General features: G+C 46.4%; 2 protein-coding genes across 4 annotated transcripts in view; one reads left to right on the top strand and one right to left on the bottom strand.

Annotated features, from left to right (window-relative positions):
- Positions 1-884: 884 nt before the first annotated feature.
- kiaa2013 (KIAA2013 ortholog) lies at positions 885-10,789 on the bottom strand. The gene is made up of 3 exons (XM_072244982.1): positions 9,177-10,789; positions 5,078-5,931; positions 885-1,414 (listed from the first exon to the last, which is right to left on the bottom strand). The coding sequence occupies exons 1-3, from the start codon at positions 10,144-10,146 to the stop codon at positions 1,397-1,399; spliced, it is 1,842 nt and encodes a 613-aa protein (XP_072101083.1). The 5' UTR covers positions 10,147-10,789; the 3' UTR covers positions 885-1,396.
- Positions 10,790-16,914: 6,125 nt separating this feature from the next.
- The window catches only part of plod1a (procollagen-lysine, 2-oxoglutarate 5-dioxygenase 1a), a 45,614-nt gene continuing 41,433 nt past the window's right edge, over positions 16,915-21,095 (top strand). For 2 of the 3 annotated variants that reach the window (XM_072245236.1, XM_072245235.1), the window contains exon 1: positions 16,916-17,156. In XM_072245236.1, coding sequence (XP_072101337.1) covers positions 17,045-17,156 — 112 coding nt within the window. In that variant the 5' untranslated portion in view covers positions 16,916-17,044. Of the gene's footprint in view, positions 17,157-21,095 lie in introns of all 3 variants that reach the window. The other variant, XM_072245234.1, reaches the window with a different exon arrangement.

Raw genomic sequence — 21,095 nt, 5'->3', positions numbered from 1 at the left:
GCATTAGTCAGACCACACCTGTAGTATTGTGAGCAGTTTCAGGCCACCTATCTAGAAGTTGTGCTGGCTTTGGAGAAGGACCAGAAGAGGCTCATGAGAATCATAGAGTTAACATATGAGGAGCATTTGATGGCACTGATCTTGTACTCGCTGGAGTTTAGAAGAATGGGGGAGGGGGGAAATCTCATTGAAATCTATCAAATATTGAAAGGCCGAGATAAAGTGGATGTGGGCAGGATATTTCTTATAGTGGGTGAGTGGAGGACCAGAGATCATATCCTCAGAATAGAGAGACATCCATTTAGAACGGATGTGGAGGAATTTCTTTAGGTGAATCTATGGAATTCAATGCCATGGATGGTTGTGGAGGCCAAGTCACTTACAGTGGGGTTTGAGAGGCTCTTGATGAGTCAGGGCTTCAAAGGTTAGGGGGAGAAGGCAGAAGAATGGGGTTGAGTCTAATTCTTCTTCTATGTCTCATGTGTCCTGCATCATCCAATTCGAAGGCGTGGTGAAGTATACTCGTGCCTATTTATGTTGTAACCAAGGTAAGATTTGAACCAGGAATGGAACCCAGCTCCTGAGGTTAACAGCTCAACCCCTGAGTATCCAGAAACTTTTACAATTTTTACTTTAATTCAAAGCAACACCAACCACTCAATAAAGTGATTTACAATACAAGTTAGAATTAAATAATGCATGAAATTGACAGCAGCTTTGAGATTCTGAAAGAGTGCAGTTAAAAGACAGGCCACGGCACCTGCATAATCCTCACAGTGGTGCAAGCCACTAATGCTGGTAATGAATTATTAAAAACTTCACTAACATTAGATCTGATCTGTTTTCATTCAATTGAAAAATTAAACCACAAGTCATTTGCTGCAATTATGTTGTTTATTTCAAACTGTTAACCTTAGGAAAAAGAAAAATCAGACAGCAATTTCACCCCAAATCAATTTTGATCAGAAACCTTCTTCCCCCATAGTTCTTTTCCTCAATGAAAATTTTCAATCTTGCAATGAAAACATTATGCAGCCAGTTTAATACAGATTCATCAAAATGCTAGGATCTGCACAGCATATATCACACTGGAAAATGCGAGGTCACTTGTTACTGGAGACAAAGATGAAGCCAAGAATTTCCAGCTGGAACACCAGCAGAATCTCAGCATGAACATTTAACACCAAACAGCTGTGTGCCATAGGTTGGTCTAACATCCAGTGTCTAATCACATCTTTAATGCAAAATAAATTAAAGCAGTGCTCTTCATCAAAAAAAAATCGGTCTGTAGACATGCTCTCAGCTGACGTTGATGCCTGCGTCACCTTCTATTCCTCTAACCCTAGATGTTAACAGCCACATGACGAGGTGATGATAAAGGACAAGAATCATTTCATCAAATTCTTATCACATCCTGTTTAATTGACAAAAAGAAAACTGTAACCAACAGATGTGGAAATTGATTACACAGCATAAAAAACTCAAAAGAAGCCAGAGGAAATGTATCAGACAAGTGCACATCTATGATGCTGACTGCAGCCCCAGAAAGTGAACGGTGAGCAACACTAACAATCACGGGTAAGAGGAGACAGTAGCAATAGGTGTAACTGAGTAACAACAAAAAGCAGCAAGAATGGATGGTGCTTTGGGTGCCAATGTTCAGGGCAATTATAATGGGAGGTATGACAATGCAGGGAGAAGTATAGATTAACACACACAAAATGCTGGAGGAACTCAGCAAGTTAGGCAGCATCTATAGAAAGGAATAAACAGTTGACGTTTTGGGCCGAGATCCTTCATCTGGACAATACTGATGGAAGTGCCTCTCCACGAAATGTAGACTGTTTATTCCTTTCCACTGGTGCTGCTTGAACCTGCTGAGTTCCCCCAGCATCTTGTGTGTGTTACTTGGGATTTCCAGCATCTACAGAATCTCTTGTGTTTATGAAAAGTAGTAAATGTGAATGATTAGGAAAATGAACAGTTTTAACAACCCGGAAGTAATAATGGATAATACAGTAATTTACTTTTAGTGTGGCTTTAGCAATTTAAAAATACATTTTATACCACACATTATCTACAGTCAGAGTGACTAAGCTGGCTCCCAGGCTTTGTGGATGTTGCTTTGTAAACCACCATTTGAACCCAGCAGCAGAAGGTGAGCCTGTGATTGGGAGCAAGTCAACAGAACAGGGAGAATGCAGCCTAGACCTAGTGGGCAGGAGTGGATGGGGACGGACGGACGGACGGACATACACACACACACACACAGCTGAGCAGAATGCAGCTTGTGCTCTATCAATTTGAGAAAATAACACTTGGGTACTAAATGCAGGACAATAGAAGTGAATAATATCCTCATAAATGTATCTCACATCTAGTTTGAAGGACAATTCATTGCCAGCTGCTGCTAAATATCAGAATGTGATATGAACCCGATCTGAAATGAGTATTTCACGAACAGTGTGGCCTTCTAATAACAGCACAAGCTGAAGTTGGGCAATAATAATGTCATGGTTAATAGCAGCATAAAGGAACGTGAGTCTTTATAAAGCCACTCAGGTAAAGCCAAGATCCATTTAGTTCCTTAAACAAGAACAATGTCAGAACAAGATTTACTTGTAAAGGAGAGGCTGGCTATTGGTCTCATTATTTGTTGGGCTGATCAGATTCAAAGTTGCTTGAGGGCCTCTGTGAAATACAGTGAATATGACGCACACAATACATTCACAAATAAGCTCAGTCTTTAAATAAAACCAACAAAACCCCACCCACAAACAGCCATGGGAGATTCTAACCATTCACTTCTGCCACTTATCCCCAGCTAATACTAAGCACAGGAAGAATGAAAGGGGCTTCCCATACAAGTACAGCCGGGAGGAACCACTCTGTTGAATAAGGTCGTCAACTTGTCTTTCTCGTTGTCCGTTCTCTGACATCCTACTCAACAAGGCTTCTGACGTATCACCCCATGCAGTCTCCTAGACATTAGCTGGCCTTCAGGGCCTCTTTCTATTGGTTTGTTGCAAATGGTATTAGTTTCATACATTGCAATTGTAGCAGTGGAAGCCAGCTAACCAACATCACATGTTCACACACAAATTGGACAGCTGACATTTTCCAAACATATTAGCAATCAGAAAGAGAGCATCTGCTTTTAGAAATGAACATGGAACCTAGTGGTCCCTGCATCTCAGCAGTTTAATTTAATTTTTTTTTTTAAAGAGATACTGCTTGGAATAGGCCCTTTGAGCTACACTGCCAGCTCCAATATAACCCTAGCCTAATCATGGGACAATTTACAATAACCAAATAATACACAGACCCAGAGGTCCCCAACCTTCGGGCCGCAAAGCATGCAGTGGTAGCCAGAACGCATCCAGCACATCTTTAAGAAAAAAGCCGAAATAAACAAGCTAATTAATTACATGCCGGGCAGCACCTAATTCATTAGCTTGTTTATTTTGGCTTTTTTCTTAAAGATCTGCAGGGTGCATTCCGGCTACTGCCGCACCGCTCCATTCTTCGCGGCCTGGTATTGGTTTGCAGCCCGGAGGTTGGGGACCACTGCACTACCCAATACATCTTTCAACTGTGGAGGAAACCAGAGCACCTGGAAGAAACCACACATTCCCTGGGAAGGATATACAAACTTTTACAAATCACTTGATGAATTCCCAAGCACCAAATCTTCTCCCTCAGTGTAACCTATCCACTGTTCACTCATTTCACATCTTGTTAATTCTTGAATCAGGCACGTAGGGTATACTTAGAGCACAGTTCCACCATAACATAATCAGACCTCATTCAATATCCTGGCTGCAGTCTGTGTGATAAGTAGGATTAGTTGCAGGGCCAGTCCATCATCCATTTTGGTTAATAACACTTAGGCACTACATGCAAGACAATAAAAATATCAACATCCTTCTGGCAAATTAATCTCAACTGACCGAAAGGCCAGTCTACTTCCACCTGCTGATAAATGAACAGGGTCATTTATGAAACGAGTCTGGTCTGAAGTGTGGCTTTTAATAATGACGTACTGCAGTGCTGACTAGATTCCTACGATAACAGCAGCAGCAACACGAGGGAAGTTCTACCTACTGGAAATGATGCTTTCAATAATAGACATATTGCAGAGCTGACTAGATTCTTACAATAACAGGACCAGCAATACATGGGCATTTCACCCACCTACTGGAAATTATGCTGTAAGTTCTTCAAAACTTTACTTCCTCAAATCAGAAGGAACAACTTTTTTTCCCGCACAGGAAGTTGCTAACGTTGAATAAATGCAGTTTCTATTGAGCCCCATCCTACACTCCATGGAGACTCTGCTCCAGATCTCTGGAGGCACCGAGGCCCGACTCTGCACAATTAGAACTAAGATCTTTTTCTACATTTACTGGATCCACTGGGTTCTGCTGCTCATTCACTGACCCACCCGGATGCTGTTCTATAATCCTGACCTTACTGAGCTCCCTCTCTCTGTCTTTATCCTCAGCGGGACTCCCACCCCAGTGCAGAGTCTTTGTGGATCCACAGAGACTCTTGCACTTTCTGCACATCATCACTCCTGGTAGACAGACTGGTGACGCAGGACAGGCATTGTTTCATCACCCTCAGGACTCAAGCATCCGGTTTTGTCTTCCCACTTCCTTTGCACAAAAATCACCCAAAACATAACTTCTGTTAAGTAGAGAATACCCTTCGCCAAACTGTGCGCACACCACAAACACTCCGAACAATGAGCTGGAATAAAAGTGATAGCGTGTGATCAGTGTGGGTACTTAATGAGGGCCTGGCACACTTAATTACAGTAACACAAGCTCAGACCTTGCTTAGATCTACTGCGAACTAAGAAGCTGATACATGTCACTCAGGAAGGGCACGGTTCCTCTTTGAATCAGGATAATTTTGAAGAGGTGAAAGATGTCACCGAAGAAGAAAAACAAGTCCCGCTTAGCACCAGAGACTCACGGGTAACCCCACCTCAGAGAGAAAGATTATAGGAGTCCAAACGTAGGACTGCTCCCAGTGAGCAAGCAGAGACAGGGCACCCGCGTTAGGTTTATACCTTGCTCCTGAATATCGGCTTGGCACCTGGGCCGCAGTATTCATTGTAGATGAGCTTGAAGAGGAAGAGGTGGAACAAGGTGATGAGTGACGCCACGCTGAACCAGAAGAGGAAGGGGAGCCCCGGATACTGTTCGGCCATGTGATCCTCATGGGCAAGGATTGCCTTCAGGTGCAACGTGTGCCTCAGCGCTTGCAGGTGAGTCAAATCAGTTGAAATGTACAACAAGGGAGTGATTGGCCGAGTCACCATGACGGGAAACACGTGCCCCTTAAGTTCAGCAGTCAGTTCCACTGGGTCGTTCATGCAGCCCGCCTCACAGCCATACAGCTTGACTTGCTTCTCCTGAGGTTTGACTGAGACGTGGAGGAACGGCTTGGCGTCTCCATCCAGCAACACAGCCAGGTTGATCAGGTCCTTGTTGTAATGAATCCCTCGCAGCAGGTAGCTGTTGTGCAGAACCGAGGGGTCTGCCTGGAACTGGAGGTGGTTTTCGGTGAACTGGAGTCCCCCGAAACTCATCACCATGCCCTGCATCATACCATGGGCGCCAGCGGCCACCAGGCTCTTGCAGCCTCGCTTCTGCAAGGTCAGCCTCCACAGGCTGGACAGCTGCAGCAGGTGAGCCACGTCGGAGATCCGCTCGGGCCACAGGTTCTCCGCGTGCATCGTGGCGTGGCCGCTGAAGCAGTGGTCAGCGTAGTTCAAGCTGGCCTCCAGCTTCTCCCGCTCTTCGGCCCCGCTCTGCAGGTCCAGCAGGGGAGCCGGTGACGTGGAAAGGACGTAGAAGAGCGTCCTGTTCACGATCACGCTGGAGGGAGTGTGCGAATCCGTAATCTTCTTCATCTCCATGCCTGCAACAGAAAGGGGCAGCTCACCACGGATATTTCAAGGTTACCGGGCTACACTGAATCAGCACACTGACAGCTACAGCAGGTAAACTTCTCAGGCAGCATGACCCAATCTGGGACTAGCAAGAGGAACGAGGAGAAATTGAGAAAGTGGAAGCAGGAGGGCAGGGGAGGGAGAAAAAAGCAGAAGGGTGAAGTAAAAAGATGGCAGGGGCTGTGAATATATTGATGCCCCAAGTCCAGGTATATACCGGTTCTTGGAATGGGTTATTGCAGAAACATACTCCAACATCTACCTTCAACTCAATCCCAAACAATAAAGTTCATGCATAAACATCGAGGGCTCTTTAAGTGTAGGCCTTAAATATTCCAACGAGCCCCCTCACAGGAGGGCCCCCACCTCAACACCCTGGCCAGGAGCCCAAAAACGCTGATGGATTTGTACCAGCCCAGCTGAAACTTTCTGGGTCAGTGCTGTCTGGAGGTGAATCGCCAAATGATGATGTGAACCTATTGCATCACGAGTCACATTTATTCTGGGAGGAAGCAGGACAAAGACTCAGCTCTCCGCAAATGGGGGCTTCCAATCTAAACTGTGGGGATGGGAGGGCTGTCTGGGTTAGAGAGTCTTTCAGGGTTGGGGGTGGGTAGAGGGAGAGCACAGACTGGAGCAGGGAAGGATGTGACAGGCCTTGGTTTAGATTATAGGAAAGGTAGGAACCAGAGGTCTATTGGTTTTCAAAGCTTCACATCTTGAGCTTGTAATGGTAGAGCAGACTCGACAGGCTGAATGGACTAATTCTGCTCCTATGCAACACTGACAACATGCTGGAGGAACTCAGCAGGTCGGGCAGCATCCGTGGAAATGATGAGTTGACGTTTCGGGCTGGAACCCTTCGTCAGGACTGTAGAGGGAAGGGGCAGAGGCCCTATAAAGAAGGTGGGGGGAGGGTGGGAAGGAGAAGGCTGGTAGGTTCCAGGTGAAAAACCAGTAATGGGAAAGATAAAGGGGTGGGGGTGGGGGAGGGGAAGCAGGGAGGTGGTAGGCAGGAAAGGTGAAGAAAGAATAGGGGAAAACACAATGGGTAGTAGAAGGAGGCGGAACCAAGAGGGAGGAGGTAGGCAGCTGGGGGAGGGGCAGAGTGAAATAGGGATAGGGGAAGGGAGGGAGAGGGAATTACCGGAGGTTGGAGAATTCTATGTTCATACCAAGGGGCTGGAGACTACCTAGACAGTATATGAGGTGTTGCTCCTCCAACCGGAGTTTAGCCTCATCATGGCAGTAGAGGAGGCCATGTATGGACCTATCTGAATGGGAGTGGGAAGCAGAGTTGAAGTGGGTGGCTACTGGGAGATCCTGTCTGTTTCGGCGGACGGAGCGGAGGTGCTCGACGAAGCGGTCCCCCAATCTGTGTCGGGTTTCACCGATGTAGAGGAGGCCGCACTGGGAGCTCCGGATGCAACAGATGACCCCAACAGACTCACAAGTGAAGTGTTGCCTCACTTGGAAGTACTGTTTGGGGCCCTGAATGGTGGCAAGAGAGGAGGTGTAGGGACAGGTGTAGCACTTACGCTTACAGGGATAAGAATGTTTTCCCAGTTCTGGCTCCACATGACAAGTTCAATACAAATATCAATGGCTCCATTTTGTATTGCTCCTTCCACTGAAGCCAAAGTGACCAGTCCATCAGAGAACTTCCCTGTATGGGTCAGAGTTATAGTGCTTTGAGAAAGTATTCAGCCTCCAACCCTTTGTCCAACAAGTGTTACGACTAGGGGTTTTGTCCAATTTAACTGAAAATTTTTATCTGTGAATCATACGCTCCTTTTTTCACAGCAGAGCCCAAAAACCAGGGGAAATTGTAAAGCATGAAAAACTAAAAATTCAAAACCTGAAATGAAACAGTTCAAAAGTATTCATCCCCCTTGCTCAATGCGCAATTGACCCACTTCTCACAGCTATTACAGCTGGTCTTTTTGGATAAGTCTCTATTAGCTTTGCACAACGTGAAGGATCACATTTTGTCCATTGCTCCTTGCAAAATTGCTCAAGCTGCACCAGGATTTTAAAAGAGGTGGCTGAAGAGATTGTGAAGGCATTAATAACCATCTTTCAAGAATCACTAGATTCTGGAATGGTTCCAGAGAACCCCACAGCATGGTGCACAGTGTAAGATTTACACCACATGTATTGCTCAGTGTTGAGGCCCAAAAGTTCCACTTTAGTCTCATCCAACCGCAAAACCTTCTTCCATATCTTTACAGTATAGTCTAAGTGATGCTTTGCAAAGTCTTCACGGGCAAGGATATGCTTTTTTTTTTTAAGTGGTACACGTGGCTTAAATCTACTACTGTGCATCAGCCGGGTAAGGTATGGTGGAGGTAGCATCATGCTGTGGGGATATTTTTCAGCAGCAGAGACTGAAAATCCAGTCAGGATCGATGGGGAGATGAATGCTGCTAAGGTGATCCTGGCTATCTTCTACCAGAAAGTTTAAACTGGGAAGGCAGCTCATCTTTCCAGCAGGACAACGACCCACAGCACACTGCCAGAGCAACTACGGAGTGGCTTCCAGCTGAAGAAAACTGATGGCCTTGAATGGCCCAGTCAGACTCCTGACCGTAACCCGATCAAATATCTCTGGCAAGACCTCAAGATCGCTGTGCACCGCCACTCCCCAACTGACCTGGCACAGCTTGAGCAACTTCCAAGGACACGGGCAAATCTTGCTCCACATCTTGTGCAAAGCTAACTGAGACTTATCTAAACAGAGGTGTGGTCGAACTAGGGACTGAGCAAAGGGGGGAAAATACCTTTGAACTGCTGACATCTCAGTTTTAGAAATGCGAGTTTTTCATGCTTTACAATTTTCACTGGTTTTTTTTGGGCTGTACTGTGGAAAAAAGAGAAGCACAGGTTTCACAAATTAAAAAAAAAAGCTCAGTTAAGTTGATCAGAATCCCTGGTTGTAATACTCACTTATGTGAACAAAGGGTTGGGAGCTGAATACTTTTTAATGGCACCATATTAGCCCATTCCAACAGAAATAAACCAACTTGATTAAAACTGTTCTCAGCAAAAGGGCCTCTTTGTTTATACAAAAATAAATTAATTGGAGAAGAGATGGAATTAGACTAAAGCGTCACAGGGCATGGCCAGACTGGCCCTTTTTCTCTGTTTGAGGGCAACACTGCAGAAGATTAGATACCTGGCAATGAATTATTGAAGCTGTCACAGTGGAGCCTACCTGAGTTTATTAAATCACCCCAGACCTTCTGATGATCTTGGTAGAGTGCTTCTGCTCCCAGTCTCAGCAACTCGGACATTTCTGCTTTGGCTGCTTTCCGCAGTTTGCTGAACGACTCTTCCACCTTCGTCAAGTCCAACAACTCGAGGGTGTAGACCACTGAGAGGACATGCTCCGTAAATTCAGACTTAGCAGCCACCTGCAGCCTGGGTGCCACTTTCTCCGTGGCCACAACCACCAGGATGGTTTCCTTCTTCTCTGTCAGTACTCTCCCGGCTAAGAGGACAAATTCCTGGTCGTTCTGCTTCTCCAGGCTGGAGGAGAACTTGCTCCCCACGATGGGTGGCGCGTTGACTTCGAAGACGGTCGCTCTCTCACTAGGGTTGGAGATGTGAATCCGTTGCAAGATCAGGTGGGGCCGGCTCCGATGCACAATCACGTCTTCGCGAAGAGTGACGCACTCCCGGGATTTGTGCGATGACCCAGTTTGGATGCACTGTAGTAAGTGAACCATTCCCTCCTGGAACCGGACGAGTGCAGCTCTGGACGTTGAGCGAACATTTAGTGATTTCAGAGACACCAGAGGTACATAGTCTGTCAGGTGAACAGCTGCAACACCTGAGGAGGCAGGAGACAATGCCACCCAAAGCTGATTAGAGAGAGCATCCACGATTAAATGGCCATTGCCAACCACAGCTGGGCCAGATAACTGTCCTGGGCTATTTCCATCAATGTGACTGATCATGGCATTGCCGTGGTCCACATCTAACTTCCACTCCTGGGTTTCTTTCTGAAGACAAGCGTCTGTCACCGTCTTGGGATCTGTTGACCCGGGAAACAGCTTGAATCCACCTTCTGAAGTCAGGTACCAGTAAAAGATTAGCAGGAACCCCAGACCTGCCAGCATCCTCCGGGCCCAGCTGCTGGACAGTAGCATTGGCAGCCCCTTCAGACGTTGTTGCAACCACATCCTGAGGCTGCTAGCTCCTTCCCTTTGTCCTATCCCTTCCAGCCTCCAACCCAAACTGTCCGCTATCCCACAGACTCTGTGATCTCTTCCTGTCAGCTCTCAGGAGAGCATATATGTGAAAAATACATCAATAAACCTATTTTTGTTTTCCTATTTTAATTCCCCCTCAACTCCACTATGCTCCACTTTTAAGGACACCCTAATAGTGTCAGTTACAGTATTACCATCCCTTTATTCTCTTCTTAAACTAAGTGTTTTCTCTTGTTTAGTAGGTCGAACAGAACTTGGTTATTTATACTTACTGCGATTTAAGCCCTGATCTATTCCCCCTTCCATATATTGCACGTACAAGAGAAAGTTTGCTTTTCCCCTAATTATGTTGTCCTTGTCCCTCTTTTCCTGGCTCAACCCCACTCTCAATAAATCTCCACCTGAGCTGCCCTCAGCATTTCACTCTGTTTCTTTCTCACTCTCATCTCCCAATATCTCAATACCATCTACACCCACCCGACCTCGTTATTTAAACTATCTCAGTGGGGCTAGCAGATTTCACATCGAATTCTATTCACTTCTGCTCCCCTTCCTGCTCCGGTTACTCCGGCAGAAACACTGTCGTCAGTTGGATTTACTGCCAGTGGTGAGATTCACGCGGAAGTGCCGCGATAGGGCCGATGTTTCGCGACAGCAGTTCTCGCGAGCGAATGGGAGGCCGGATGAAAACCAAGAGCGGTGGCCCCGCCCCCTCCTCAGGCCCCGCCCCTCGCACTCAGGCCCCGCCCCCGGGAGGTTCCGCCGCCGGTCTGCCGTGGCGATTGTGTTCTCCCTGGGCAGGATCCGGACCAACAGCGGGTTCGGGTCGAGTCGTTACAAAAGGAAACGGGATCTTCAGACAAACTGATCCAGGTTCTTCCAATAAAATGTTGGATTTTGCTGTGCACCACGCTTCCAGTCTGTGCCTGGCTGAGGGACAGATTGAATTCAGTGGCTGACTTAAACAAGAGTGACAATTGTGCAACTGATCTCTGTGATCCGACTGTAACTTCAAAACGTAACACATCCCAATGCTATTTCTCACAACTTTTGATTTGCAGTGTATCCAGACATCCATCGATACCCAGCTTTAATATTCTGAGCTGCCAAGCAAACAGGATTTTATGTTCTGCAGTATTCCAAGGATTTTTAACCCTTTGAAAGAGATACTGTATTCCCTATATTCAGTCGTAAACTCACACCTATTTATTCTGACCTGGAGCTTTAGGCTCTTCAGACGAAGAAACGACCTCCCGTCATCTATCATGCTTTTAAATACATCCAGGGTGCATCCATGCGGTGTGTAATCTGCTTTTTGAGCAGTCTGTATATTTTATTATTCCTTCATGTGTTTCAAATTTAATGCTTCTTACGAACTGTGCTTGAGAAGGTCTTAGCAGGTAATTAAATTAAGAAGGTATTAGTAAATTGGATGAATGGACAAAACTGTTACAAGTGGATTAGTGTTGGCAAATGTGAAGATTTGGATTAAAATATATAGAACAAAGTACGTTATACTTTATTGTCGCCAAACAATTGATACTACAGCGTACAATCATCACAGCGATATTTGATTCTGCTCTTCGTGCTCCCTGGAGTACAAATCAATAGTAAATATTAAACATTTAAATTATAAATCATAAATAGAAAATAGAAAAGGGAAAGTAAGGTAGTGCAAAAAAACCGAGAGGCAGGTCCGGATATTCGGAGGGTACGGCCCAGATCCGGGTCAGGATCTGGATAGATAATGAAGTATATAATGAAATGCCAATATTGGTGCAAAGAACTTAAAGGATTTGTGTACACAGATCATTAAAATGAGGTGAGCAGGTGCAGAAAATGATTTTAAAAAGTTTACTATACTGGAAATAGAAAACAGACTACCAATGATCTTGTAATTAGTCAGGGTATCAAGGGATATGGGGAAAAAGCCAGAAACTGGAACTAGATGGGAGAATAGTTTAGCTCATGGTGGAGTGGCAGAGCAGACTCGATGGGCCAAATGGCTTACTTCTGCTCCTTTGTCTTGTGATCTTGTGAATATAAAATAAAAGCCCTCTTAGGCCAGACAAGGAGCACTGTGAATTAGAGGTACCACAGTAACACCAGGAAGTCTAGGACAAGAGGGCAAAGCCTCAGGATAGACGGGTGTCCATTTGAAAGAGAGAAATTTCTTTAGCCAGAGGGTGGGGTAATTGTGGAATTTATTACCACAGGCAGCTGTGGAGGCCAGGGAGCTGGGTGTACTTAAGGCAGAGTTCAATAGGTTCTTGATTGGACACGGCATCAAAGGTTACTGGGAGAAGGCCAGGGACTGGGGCTGAGCGGGGGATAAAAGGCCCCAGCCATGATTGAATATTGGAGCAAACTTGATGGGCCAAATAGCCTAATTCTGCTCCTATGTTTTATGGTCTGCAAGGATTAAATTATGAGGTGCTGCCAACGTCACCACCTTCTTGACCTCGAGATTAATCAAGAGTCTGATGTAAACAACAGTGGAGCTGAACTTTGTGCATCGGCATCTGATCAATTGGTAATCTCAACCATAAAATACAGCCCATGCCCTTCTCCATAACTTTTTATTCACAGTATATCTGGAGATCCATTGACTCCCAGCTTTAACAGCAGCATTATTATCCTCCTGGTGCATATTATCATGCCGCTTTTAACGTAAACTCACCTGACTTCCTATCACATCTCCTCTCTTCTGCTTTTCTCTGTCTCTTAACGTTTTACAGTTTTGGTGAAAGGACATCGCCCTGAACAAGTAATGGTTATTCTTTCTGCAGATGGCTGCCTGGGCATCTGTTGAGCATTTCCATCGGTTAGCAACACACACAAAAGTCGATGGTGAACACAGCAGGTCAGGCAGCATCTATAGGAAGAGGTACAGTCGATGTTTCGGGCCGAGACCCTTCGTCAGGACTAACTGAAGGAAGAGCTAGTAAGAGATTTGAAAGTGGGAGGGGGAGGGGAGTTCCAAAATGATAGGAGAAGACAGGAGGGGGAGGGATGGAGCCAGGAGCTGGACAGGTGATTGGCAAAAGGGATATGAGAGGATCATGGGACAGGAGGTCTGGGGAGAAAGACGGCAGGTGGGGGAACCCAGAGGATGGCCAAGGGGTATAGTAGAGGGACAGAGGGAGAAAAAGGAGAGAGAGAGAAAGAATGTGTGTATATAAATAAATAACGGATGGGGTATGAGGGGGAAGTGGGGCATTAGCGGAAGTTTGAGAAGTCAATGTTCATGCCATCAGGTTGGAGGCTACCCAGACGGAATATAAGGTGTTGTTCCTCCAACCTGAGTGTGGCTTCATCTTTACAGTAGAGGAGGCCGTGGATAGACATATTAGAATGGGAATGGGATGTGGAATTAAAATGTGTGGCCACTGGGAGATCCTGCTTTCTCTGGTGGACAGAGCGTAGGTGTTCAGCAAAACGATCTCCCAGTCTGCGTTGGGTTTCACCAATATATAGAAGGCCACATCGGGAGCACCGGACGCAGTATATCACCCCAGCCGACTCACAGGTGAAGTGTTGCCTCACCTGGAAGGACTGTCTGAGGCCCTGAATGGTAGTGAGGGAGGAAGTGTAAGGGCTTGTGTAGCACTTGTTCTGCTTACAAGGATAAGTGCCAGGAGGGAGATCGGTGGGGAGGGATGGGGGGGCGGGGCGAATGGACAAGGGAGTCACTTAGGGAGCAATCCCTGCGGAAAGCGGGGGGGGGGGTGGAAGATGTGCTTAGTGGTGGGATCCCATTGGAGGTGGCGGAAGTTATGGAGAATTATATGTTGGACCCGGAGGCTGTTGGTTTGGTAGGTGAGGACAAGGGAAACCCTATTCCTAGTGGGGTGGCGGGAGGATGGAGTGAGAGCAGATGTGCGTGAAATGGGGGAGATGCGTTTGAGAGCAAAGTTGATGGTGGAGGAAGGGAAGCCCCTTTCTTTAAAAAAGGAGGACATCTCCTTCATCCTGGAATGAAAAGCCTCATCCTGAGAGCAGATGTGGCGGAGACGGAGGAATTGCGAGAAGGGGATGGCATTTTTGCAAGAGATAGAGAAGAGGAATAGTCCAGATAGCTGTGAGAGTCAGTAGGCTTGTAGTAGACATCAGTAGATAAGCTGTCTCCAGAGACAGAGACAGAAAGATCTAGAAAGGGGAGGGAGGTGTTGAAGATGGACCAGGTAAACTTGAGGGCAGGGTGAAAATTGGAGGCAAAGTTAATGAAGTCAACCAGCTCAGCATGCGTGCAGGAAGCAGCGCTAATGCAGTCGTCGATGTAGCGAAGGAAAAGCGGGGGACAGGTACCAGAATAGGTTTGGAACACAGATTGTTCCACAAAGCCAACAAAAAGGCAGGCATAGCTAGGACCCATACGGGTGCCCATAGCTACACCTTTAGTTTGGAGGAAGTGGGAGGAGCCGAAGGAGAAATTATTAAGAGTATTTCCACCGATTTCTGATTTTGTTTTAAGTTGTGAGGAATGACTCTACAGACAAAGATCAGAGACGTCTACTACTACTACTACGTCGACTTGGGCCTAGAGCGCCGGCATTGGGCACGATGATGGACTCTCCACTTCTCCATCTCCCTCATCAGTGTCTTCAGTTCATCTACATTAGCCACGCTGCTGTCTTCTAGGAGGCTGTTGACCATAGTCTTGGGAGGGCACCCAGGGTTCATCCTCCCGTGCTTGGACTCCCATATGACGACTAGGCTGGCAGGTGGCTCGGGGTGGCGTAGACAGTGCCCTGCTAGTTGCAGTCTTCTTGCCTCGATTTTAGTGGTGAGCATCGGTAGGTTGTTATAGAGCTCGACGTTTGTCATGTGCTGTTGCCAACTCACGTCAAGAGCCATCTGGAGCATTCGTGTATAGCAACCACCTAGAGACTTTCGCATTGTCTTGGTGAGTGTCCACGTCTCACATCCGTACGTGAGAATGGACTCTATGACTGCCATGAAGATCCTCTTTTTAAGCCCTCTGGTCAGGTTCGACTTCCAGATTTCCTTCATGTCATTCATAGCCCTCCACACCAGCGCCTTCCGTATCTTTATGTCTAACATAGGTTTAGTGAGGGAGGTTACTTCTGACTAACTTCACTGAATTTCATTAGAAGATAACAAGGAGAGTTGATGAGGGCAAGGTATCTGATGTCTTTTAAAGGCATAGGATTACTCAGCAATGTGAGGGTGCTGAGTGATGCAGTGTGATAAAAAGGGCCTTGGTATATCTATAAATCCTTAAAAGTAGGACAGGTCAATAGAGTTGTTAAATATACAGTATAGAGGATGTATTCCTTTAAGGCCAAGGCAAACACTGTAAGAATAAGGGAAAATACCCTGGAATTGTACACAACATTGATAAACATAGAACATAGAAATCTACAGCACATTACAGGCCCTTTGGCCCACAATGTTATGCCGACCATGTAACCTAATCTAGAATTTGCCTAGAATTTCCCTACGGCATAGCCCTCCATTTTTTTAAGCTCCGTGTACCTATCTAAGAGGCTCTTAAAAGACCCTATTGTATCCGCTTCCACCAATGCCATCTCCAGTGCATTCTTTGTGTGAAAAACTTACTCCTGACATCCTCTCGGTACCTATTTTCAAGCACCTTCAAACTATCCCCCCTCGTATTAGCCACTGCAGCCCTGGGAAAAAGCCTCTGGCTATCCACACGATCAATGCCTCTCATCATCTTATACACCTCTATCAGGTCATCTCTCATCCTCCACTGCTCCAAGGAGAAAAGGCCGAGTTCACTCAACCTATTCTCATAAGGCATGCTCCCCGATCCAAGCAACATCCTTGTAAATCCCCTCTGCACTCTCTCTGTAGTATCCACAATGATCCGAATGATTCTGGTATAATCAGAATACAAACAGAGGGGAAGTATGGTTGTACTGGAGAGGATGAGATTTACATAAATGTTGCCAGGAATGGGAAATTGTGGACATGATGAAGTATCAGGTGTAGCAGAATTCTTTTCCTTGGACAATGGAGCATGTGGGGAGAAATGACTGGGTCCTGTAAAATTCTGAGTAGTTTAGATATGGAACATGACATAGATATGTTTCCTTAAGCAGAGGGGTCAGAGAGCAAGATCTTTAAAGACTAGTAGAAGGATTAGAGGGAAGGTGAAAATAAGGTATTCGCTTGGAGGATGGTTTGGGGTCTGGAACTCAATCTGAAAGGGTGTGTCCGAGCCATGTATCTTTTTCCATCTGCATTGTTGCACATTGATTATGTGTTTGTTATGGTAGTTAGTCACGTGGGTGGTGTGAGGTAAAAGCGAAGGGTTTAGTTACGTATTCGTGCCTAATTCTGGTTAGTTTAGAGCAAGGGATCGCCAGATGTCAGATCTTTTGTTGACCGCTTAATTACATCGGAATTCGCTTAACTCCATTTAATGTCGATTAAGTCCGCTTAAGTATGTTTAATATGGCTAGTTTTAGTTTCATAAGTTTCAATGCTTCAATACTGTTTGTTTTGCTGCTTGCTAATAAAGGATCAAATACATTTTTGAACATTTTTTGACTGGATCGGACAGGATAATTCCGTGCTTGGTCTCTAGCAGCAGTGTCGGTTTGTTTGGGTGCGAATCTGTGCAGAGTGTGTGTGGGTGCTTTCTTGCCGTTGGCTGTGCATGCCCAGTCCGTCTGTGTACAGCCGGTGAGTACGTGCGCGGGGTCAGCCGCGCTGTTCCCCTCGGAGGAGGGGCAGGCCCGGCACAGCGCGATGATGTGATGGGAGGGGTGGCTGCCGCTTCCTCGGCCTCGCGAAAGGTAGAGCGGGGGAGAGAGGAGCCGGAGAGAGAAAGAGGGAGGAAGGAAGGAGTGCGCGCGGGGCAGGAGTGACAGCGGCGATGGGGCACACTTGCAGAGTTTGTCGGCTGATTCTGACCCTGCCGATTCTAACTCTGATTTCATTCTCCCAGTTTTCCGGTTGTGAATCCAGGAAAGGTCCGATCCCGAAAGGTAATCGGGTTGGGAGAGCGTGGGATTGGAGAGCCGGCGGAAATTGGGGGAACAGTCAGATTTGAGGGCGGTTGAGGTGTTGGTGGAAATTGGGGAGGCAGGGGGAGCGAGGACCAGGGAGGTCTGAGCGAGTGTCTGGATTGCGTAATGGAAACTTGGGAGAGTCCGTAGATCGGAGCCGGTGGGAGAGTCCGGCGTGGGGGAAGGGAGGGGCAGAGGGAGATTGGAGGGGTGTGGGGATGTGGACACAAACTTGAAGTTTTCTATTTCAGCGCCAGGGGTGTATTCCGTCTGTAGCTGTCTGGGTTTCCAGACGTCCCTTTTGGAGGGTGGCGGTGCTGACGTGGAGGGGGCGGGTGGGGTGGGGGTTGTGAATGGGTGGGCCCCGGCAACACAGTATAGCCCAGAGCCAACGCTAGAACCGCAGGGTGTGTGGACTTTGGGATCCGCATCTTCACTCTTAATCCGGTTTTCACTCCTCACTGCCCAAAACCCTGTCTCCCGTGGTCAGGGCCCGAATTCTTCACATTCTTTCCTCGTCTTTGATTTGACTCGGCGGAACTGGGATTCCACTCCCGGATGGTCGTACCAAAGCGATGTCTTCACTATATGTCATTTAAACCCGATCCGTTTAATTAGTGTCTTCCCAATATATCAGAAGATCGAAGAAGATGGAGGTGCATAGCCGCCAACCCCGGATTCGGGACGGCACCCACTGACTGACTGACTGACTGAATATATCAGGACATTAATTAAACAGACTGAGAAGGCATTCATTAAAATTCTGTTTCTGTAGAAAATGACGTTTTCTTTTCTGCCAGTTGGGTATAAGTCTCCAGGCAGCCAGACTTGCTCAGATGGCAATTAGACTTAAGAATGACCATTTGAAAAGTAATGAAAGAGAATGGGAAATATATTAAATGGGCAAGAGTATGCCCTTGTGTGGTTTCTGAGCTCTTCCATCAAGGTGGCTGAAGTCTGGGGACAAAAGAGTCTGACTTAAAAAAGCCTCATGTCATCGGAGAAATTCAGTAGGTCTGGAACCCTGATTATGAGACATTCACTACTCTTTTTCGCTACAGTTAGTTTCACCATTGGATGAATTCATGAACACCATTGTTCAGTCTGGTGTACAGGTAGAAAGCAGATATTCCGCAGGGAGTTGCATTTCAGGATTTGGCATTGCTGCATAGCCAGCAATTATCTTCATCCCTAATTGTCCTCAAAAAGCTGGTGGTGCATTGTTTTAGATATTCCAGCGAAGGACCCCCCACAATGTGTTGGGTAAGGAGTTCCAGGACTTTGACTCAGTAACTGTGATGGACTAGTTTGCAAGTCAGGATGGTGCAAGTCTTGGAGGGGAGTTGGTACACGGGCCTGCCCTCCTTGTCCTTCTTCGTAATAGATTGGTGCCGTACTCAGTCAAGTCCCGCTTGATGTCGAAGGCGTCATTCTCGTGTTGCCTCCAGAATTCAGCTCTTTGTTCCGCCTTTGGACCAAGGTTAAAACGTGGTGCAAAGCCAAGGGATCTTCGCAAAACACTGTGTAGGTTATCGGTGGTGAAACCCACTCTTGGTGATGGCTCCCATCACTTTGCTGATGATTGAGACTAGACTGATTGGGTGTCAGTTACTGTAGATAGATAGGAAGTGTCCTGCATGCTGTGACTGGGAAATGCTTGGCAATTTTCCAGTGTTGGATAGATACCAGGGTTGTAACTATGTTGGAACAGCTCGGCTGGAGGTGCATCTAGTTGTGTTAATGGACCATGTTAAGGATCTGGAGCTGCAGTTTGCTGACCTTTGGTTCATACAGGAGAATGAGGGGGTGTCAGATAGGAGCTACAGGAAGGTAGTCAACCCTAAGTTGCAAGAAACAAATCTGGGTAACTGTCAGGAGAGGGAAAGGGAATAGACAGGTAAAGCGGAGTACTCCTGTGGCCTTTTCCCTCAATAATAAGTATGTAAGTATAACGCTTTGATACTGTTGGGAGGGAAATGACTTACGGGGGGGGGGGGGAAGCTGCAGTGACCTGATCTCTGGCACTAAGTCTGTCTCTGTGGCTCAGAAGGGAAAGTGGGGGGGGGGGGAGGGAGAAGTGGAGTGCAGAGGTGAAAGGGGATTCCATAATTGGAGGAGCAGAGAGCGGATTGTGTGGACATGAAAGAGACACCTGGTTGGCATGTTGTCTCCCAGGTGCCAGGGTCAGGGTGTCTTGGATTGGGTGCACAGCATTCTAAAGGGGGTGGGTGAACAGCCAGAAATCGTGGTACATATTGGTACTAATGGCATGGGTAGGAATAAGGAGGAGGTCCTGAAGAGAGAATATAGGGAAAGCAGGACCTCCGGGGTAGTAATTTCTAGATTGCTGCCTGTGCCACATGCCGATGAGGAATAGGATGATTTGGCAGATGAATGCATGGCTGAAGAATTGGTGCAGGGGACAGGGTTTCAGATTTCTGGATCATTGAGATCTCTTCTGCAGAAGGTATGACATGTACAAAAAAGGATGGGTTATACCTGAACCCAAGGTGGACCAATATCCTTGTGGGCAGGTTTGCTAGAGCTGTTGAAATGGGTTTAAACTAACTTAGCAAGGGAGCTAGGAACTGGAGTGATGGGGCAGTTGGTATACAAGTAGATGCAGTGTGTAGTGAGACAGGAGGAGCAGGTAGATGCTAGGGCAAAATTGCAGTCAGTAGGATCAGTTAAGTTGTAACAATAAGCAGGTAGGTAGCGAGGGTGGGGTGGCTCCATTGGTTAAAAAATGAAATCAAATCCTTAGAAAGAGATGTCATAGAAATGGAAGTTGTAGAAGCCTTGTGGGTAGAGTTAAGAAACTGAGAAGAAGAAGAAGAAAGCCCTTAAATCTGAGTGGAGTCATCGGGACGCCGTCATGACGGCGTTTTTTTTTGGCAGGCTTTCTTATTTTTATGCGGCCGAATTGCTAGCTTGACGCTCAACTCAGCACGGATGGAAAGCGTGCAAGGGAGCCTGCTGGATTCGAACTCGGGAGCCTTCGCTCCGAAGTCCGGCACTGATGCCACTACACCACCAGCTGGCTCAGTTAAAAAACTGCAAGAGTAAAGAGACCCTGATGGGAGCTATGTACAGGCCTCTGGACAGTAGCCATGATGTGGGGGCTACAAATCACAATGGGAGGTAGAAAAGACGTGTAAAAAGATCAATGTTACATTAGTCATGGGGGATTTCAATATGCAGGTAGTTTGTAGAATGCCTACAGTGTGGTGTTTTAGAACAGATTGTGGTTGAACTCACTAGGGGGACAGCAATTCTGGATTGGGTGATATATAATGACCCAGATTTGATTAGGGAACTTAAGGTAAAGGAATCCTTAGGAGACTGTGATTATAATATAATATAACAGAATTCACTACGCAGTTTGAGATGTATCAGTGTTACAGTGGAGTAAAGGGAATTACAGAGGCATGAAGAAGAAGCTGGCCAAACATGATTGGGAGGGGACATCAGCCTGGAATGACTGGGGTTTCTGGGGGCCGTTCAGAAGGTGCAGGATAGATACATCCAAAGATGAAGAAGTATTCTAAAGAGAGGATAATGCAACTGTGGCTGACAAGGGAAGTCAACAGCAGCATAAAAGCAAAAGGGAAGCCATACAATAGAGCAAATATTAGAGGGAGGTTAGAGCTTTGTAAAAACCAACAGAAGGCAACTAAAAAGCCATAGCAGGAGAAAAGATTAAATATGAAAGTAAAATAGCCATTAATCTTAAAGAGGATACAAAAAAGCTTTTTCATTTATAGTGTGTAAAGAGTAAAAGAGAGATGAGAGTCGATATCAGACCACTGGAAAATGACACAGGAGAATTAGTAACGGGGGACAAAGAAATGATCGATGAATTAATAAGTATCTTGCATCAGTCTTCACTGTGGAAGACACTAGCAGTATCCCAGAAAT

The sequence above is a fragment of the Mobula birostris genome, chromosome 27 (genome assembly GCF_030028105.1).
Source record: "Mobula birostris isolate sMobBir1 chromosome 27, sMobBir1.hap1, whole genome shotgun sequence".
Classification (NCBI taxonomy): Eukaryota; Metazoa; Chordata; class Chondrichthyes; order Myliobatiformes; family Myliobatidae; genus Mobula; species Mobula birostris.
The sequence above is the reverse complement of the archived record's forward strand: the minus strand, read 5'-3'. Positions and strand labels throughout refer to the sequence as shown.

Bases quoted from the DNA above. Each gene is read 5' to 3' on its own strand.
- kiaa2013 (XM_072244982.1), bottom strand. From the start codon at position 10,146: ATGTGGTTGCAACAACGTCTGAAGGGGCTGCCAATGCTACTGTCCAGC. The intron at 5,932-9,176 runs GTAGGCTCCACT...TTTCTGTTGCAG, and splicing joins GGGTGATTTAATAAACTCAG to GCATGGAGATGAAGAAGATT.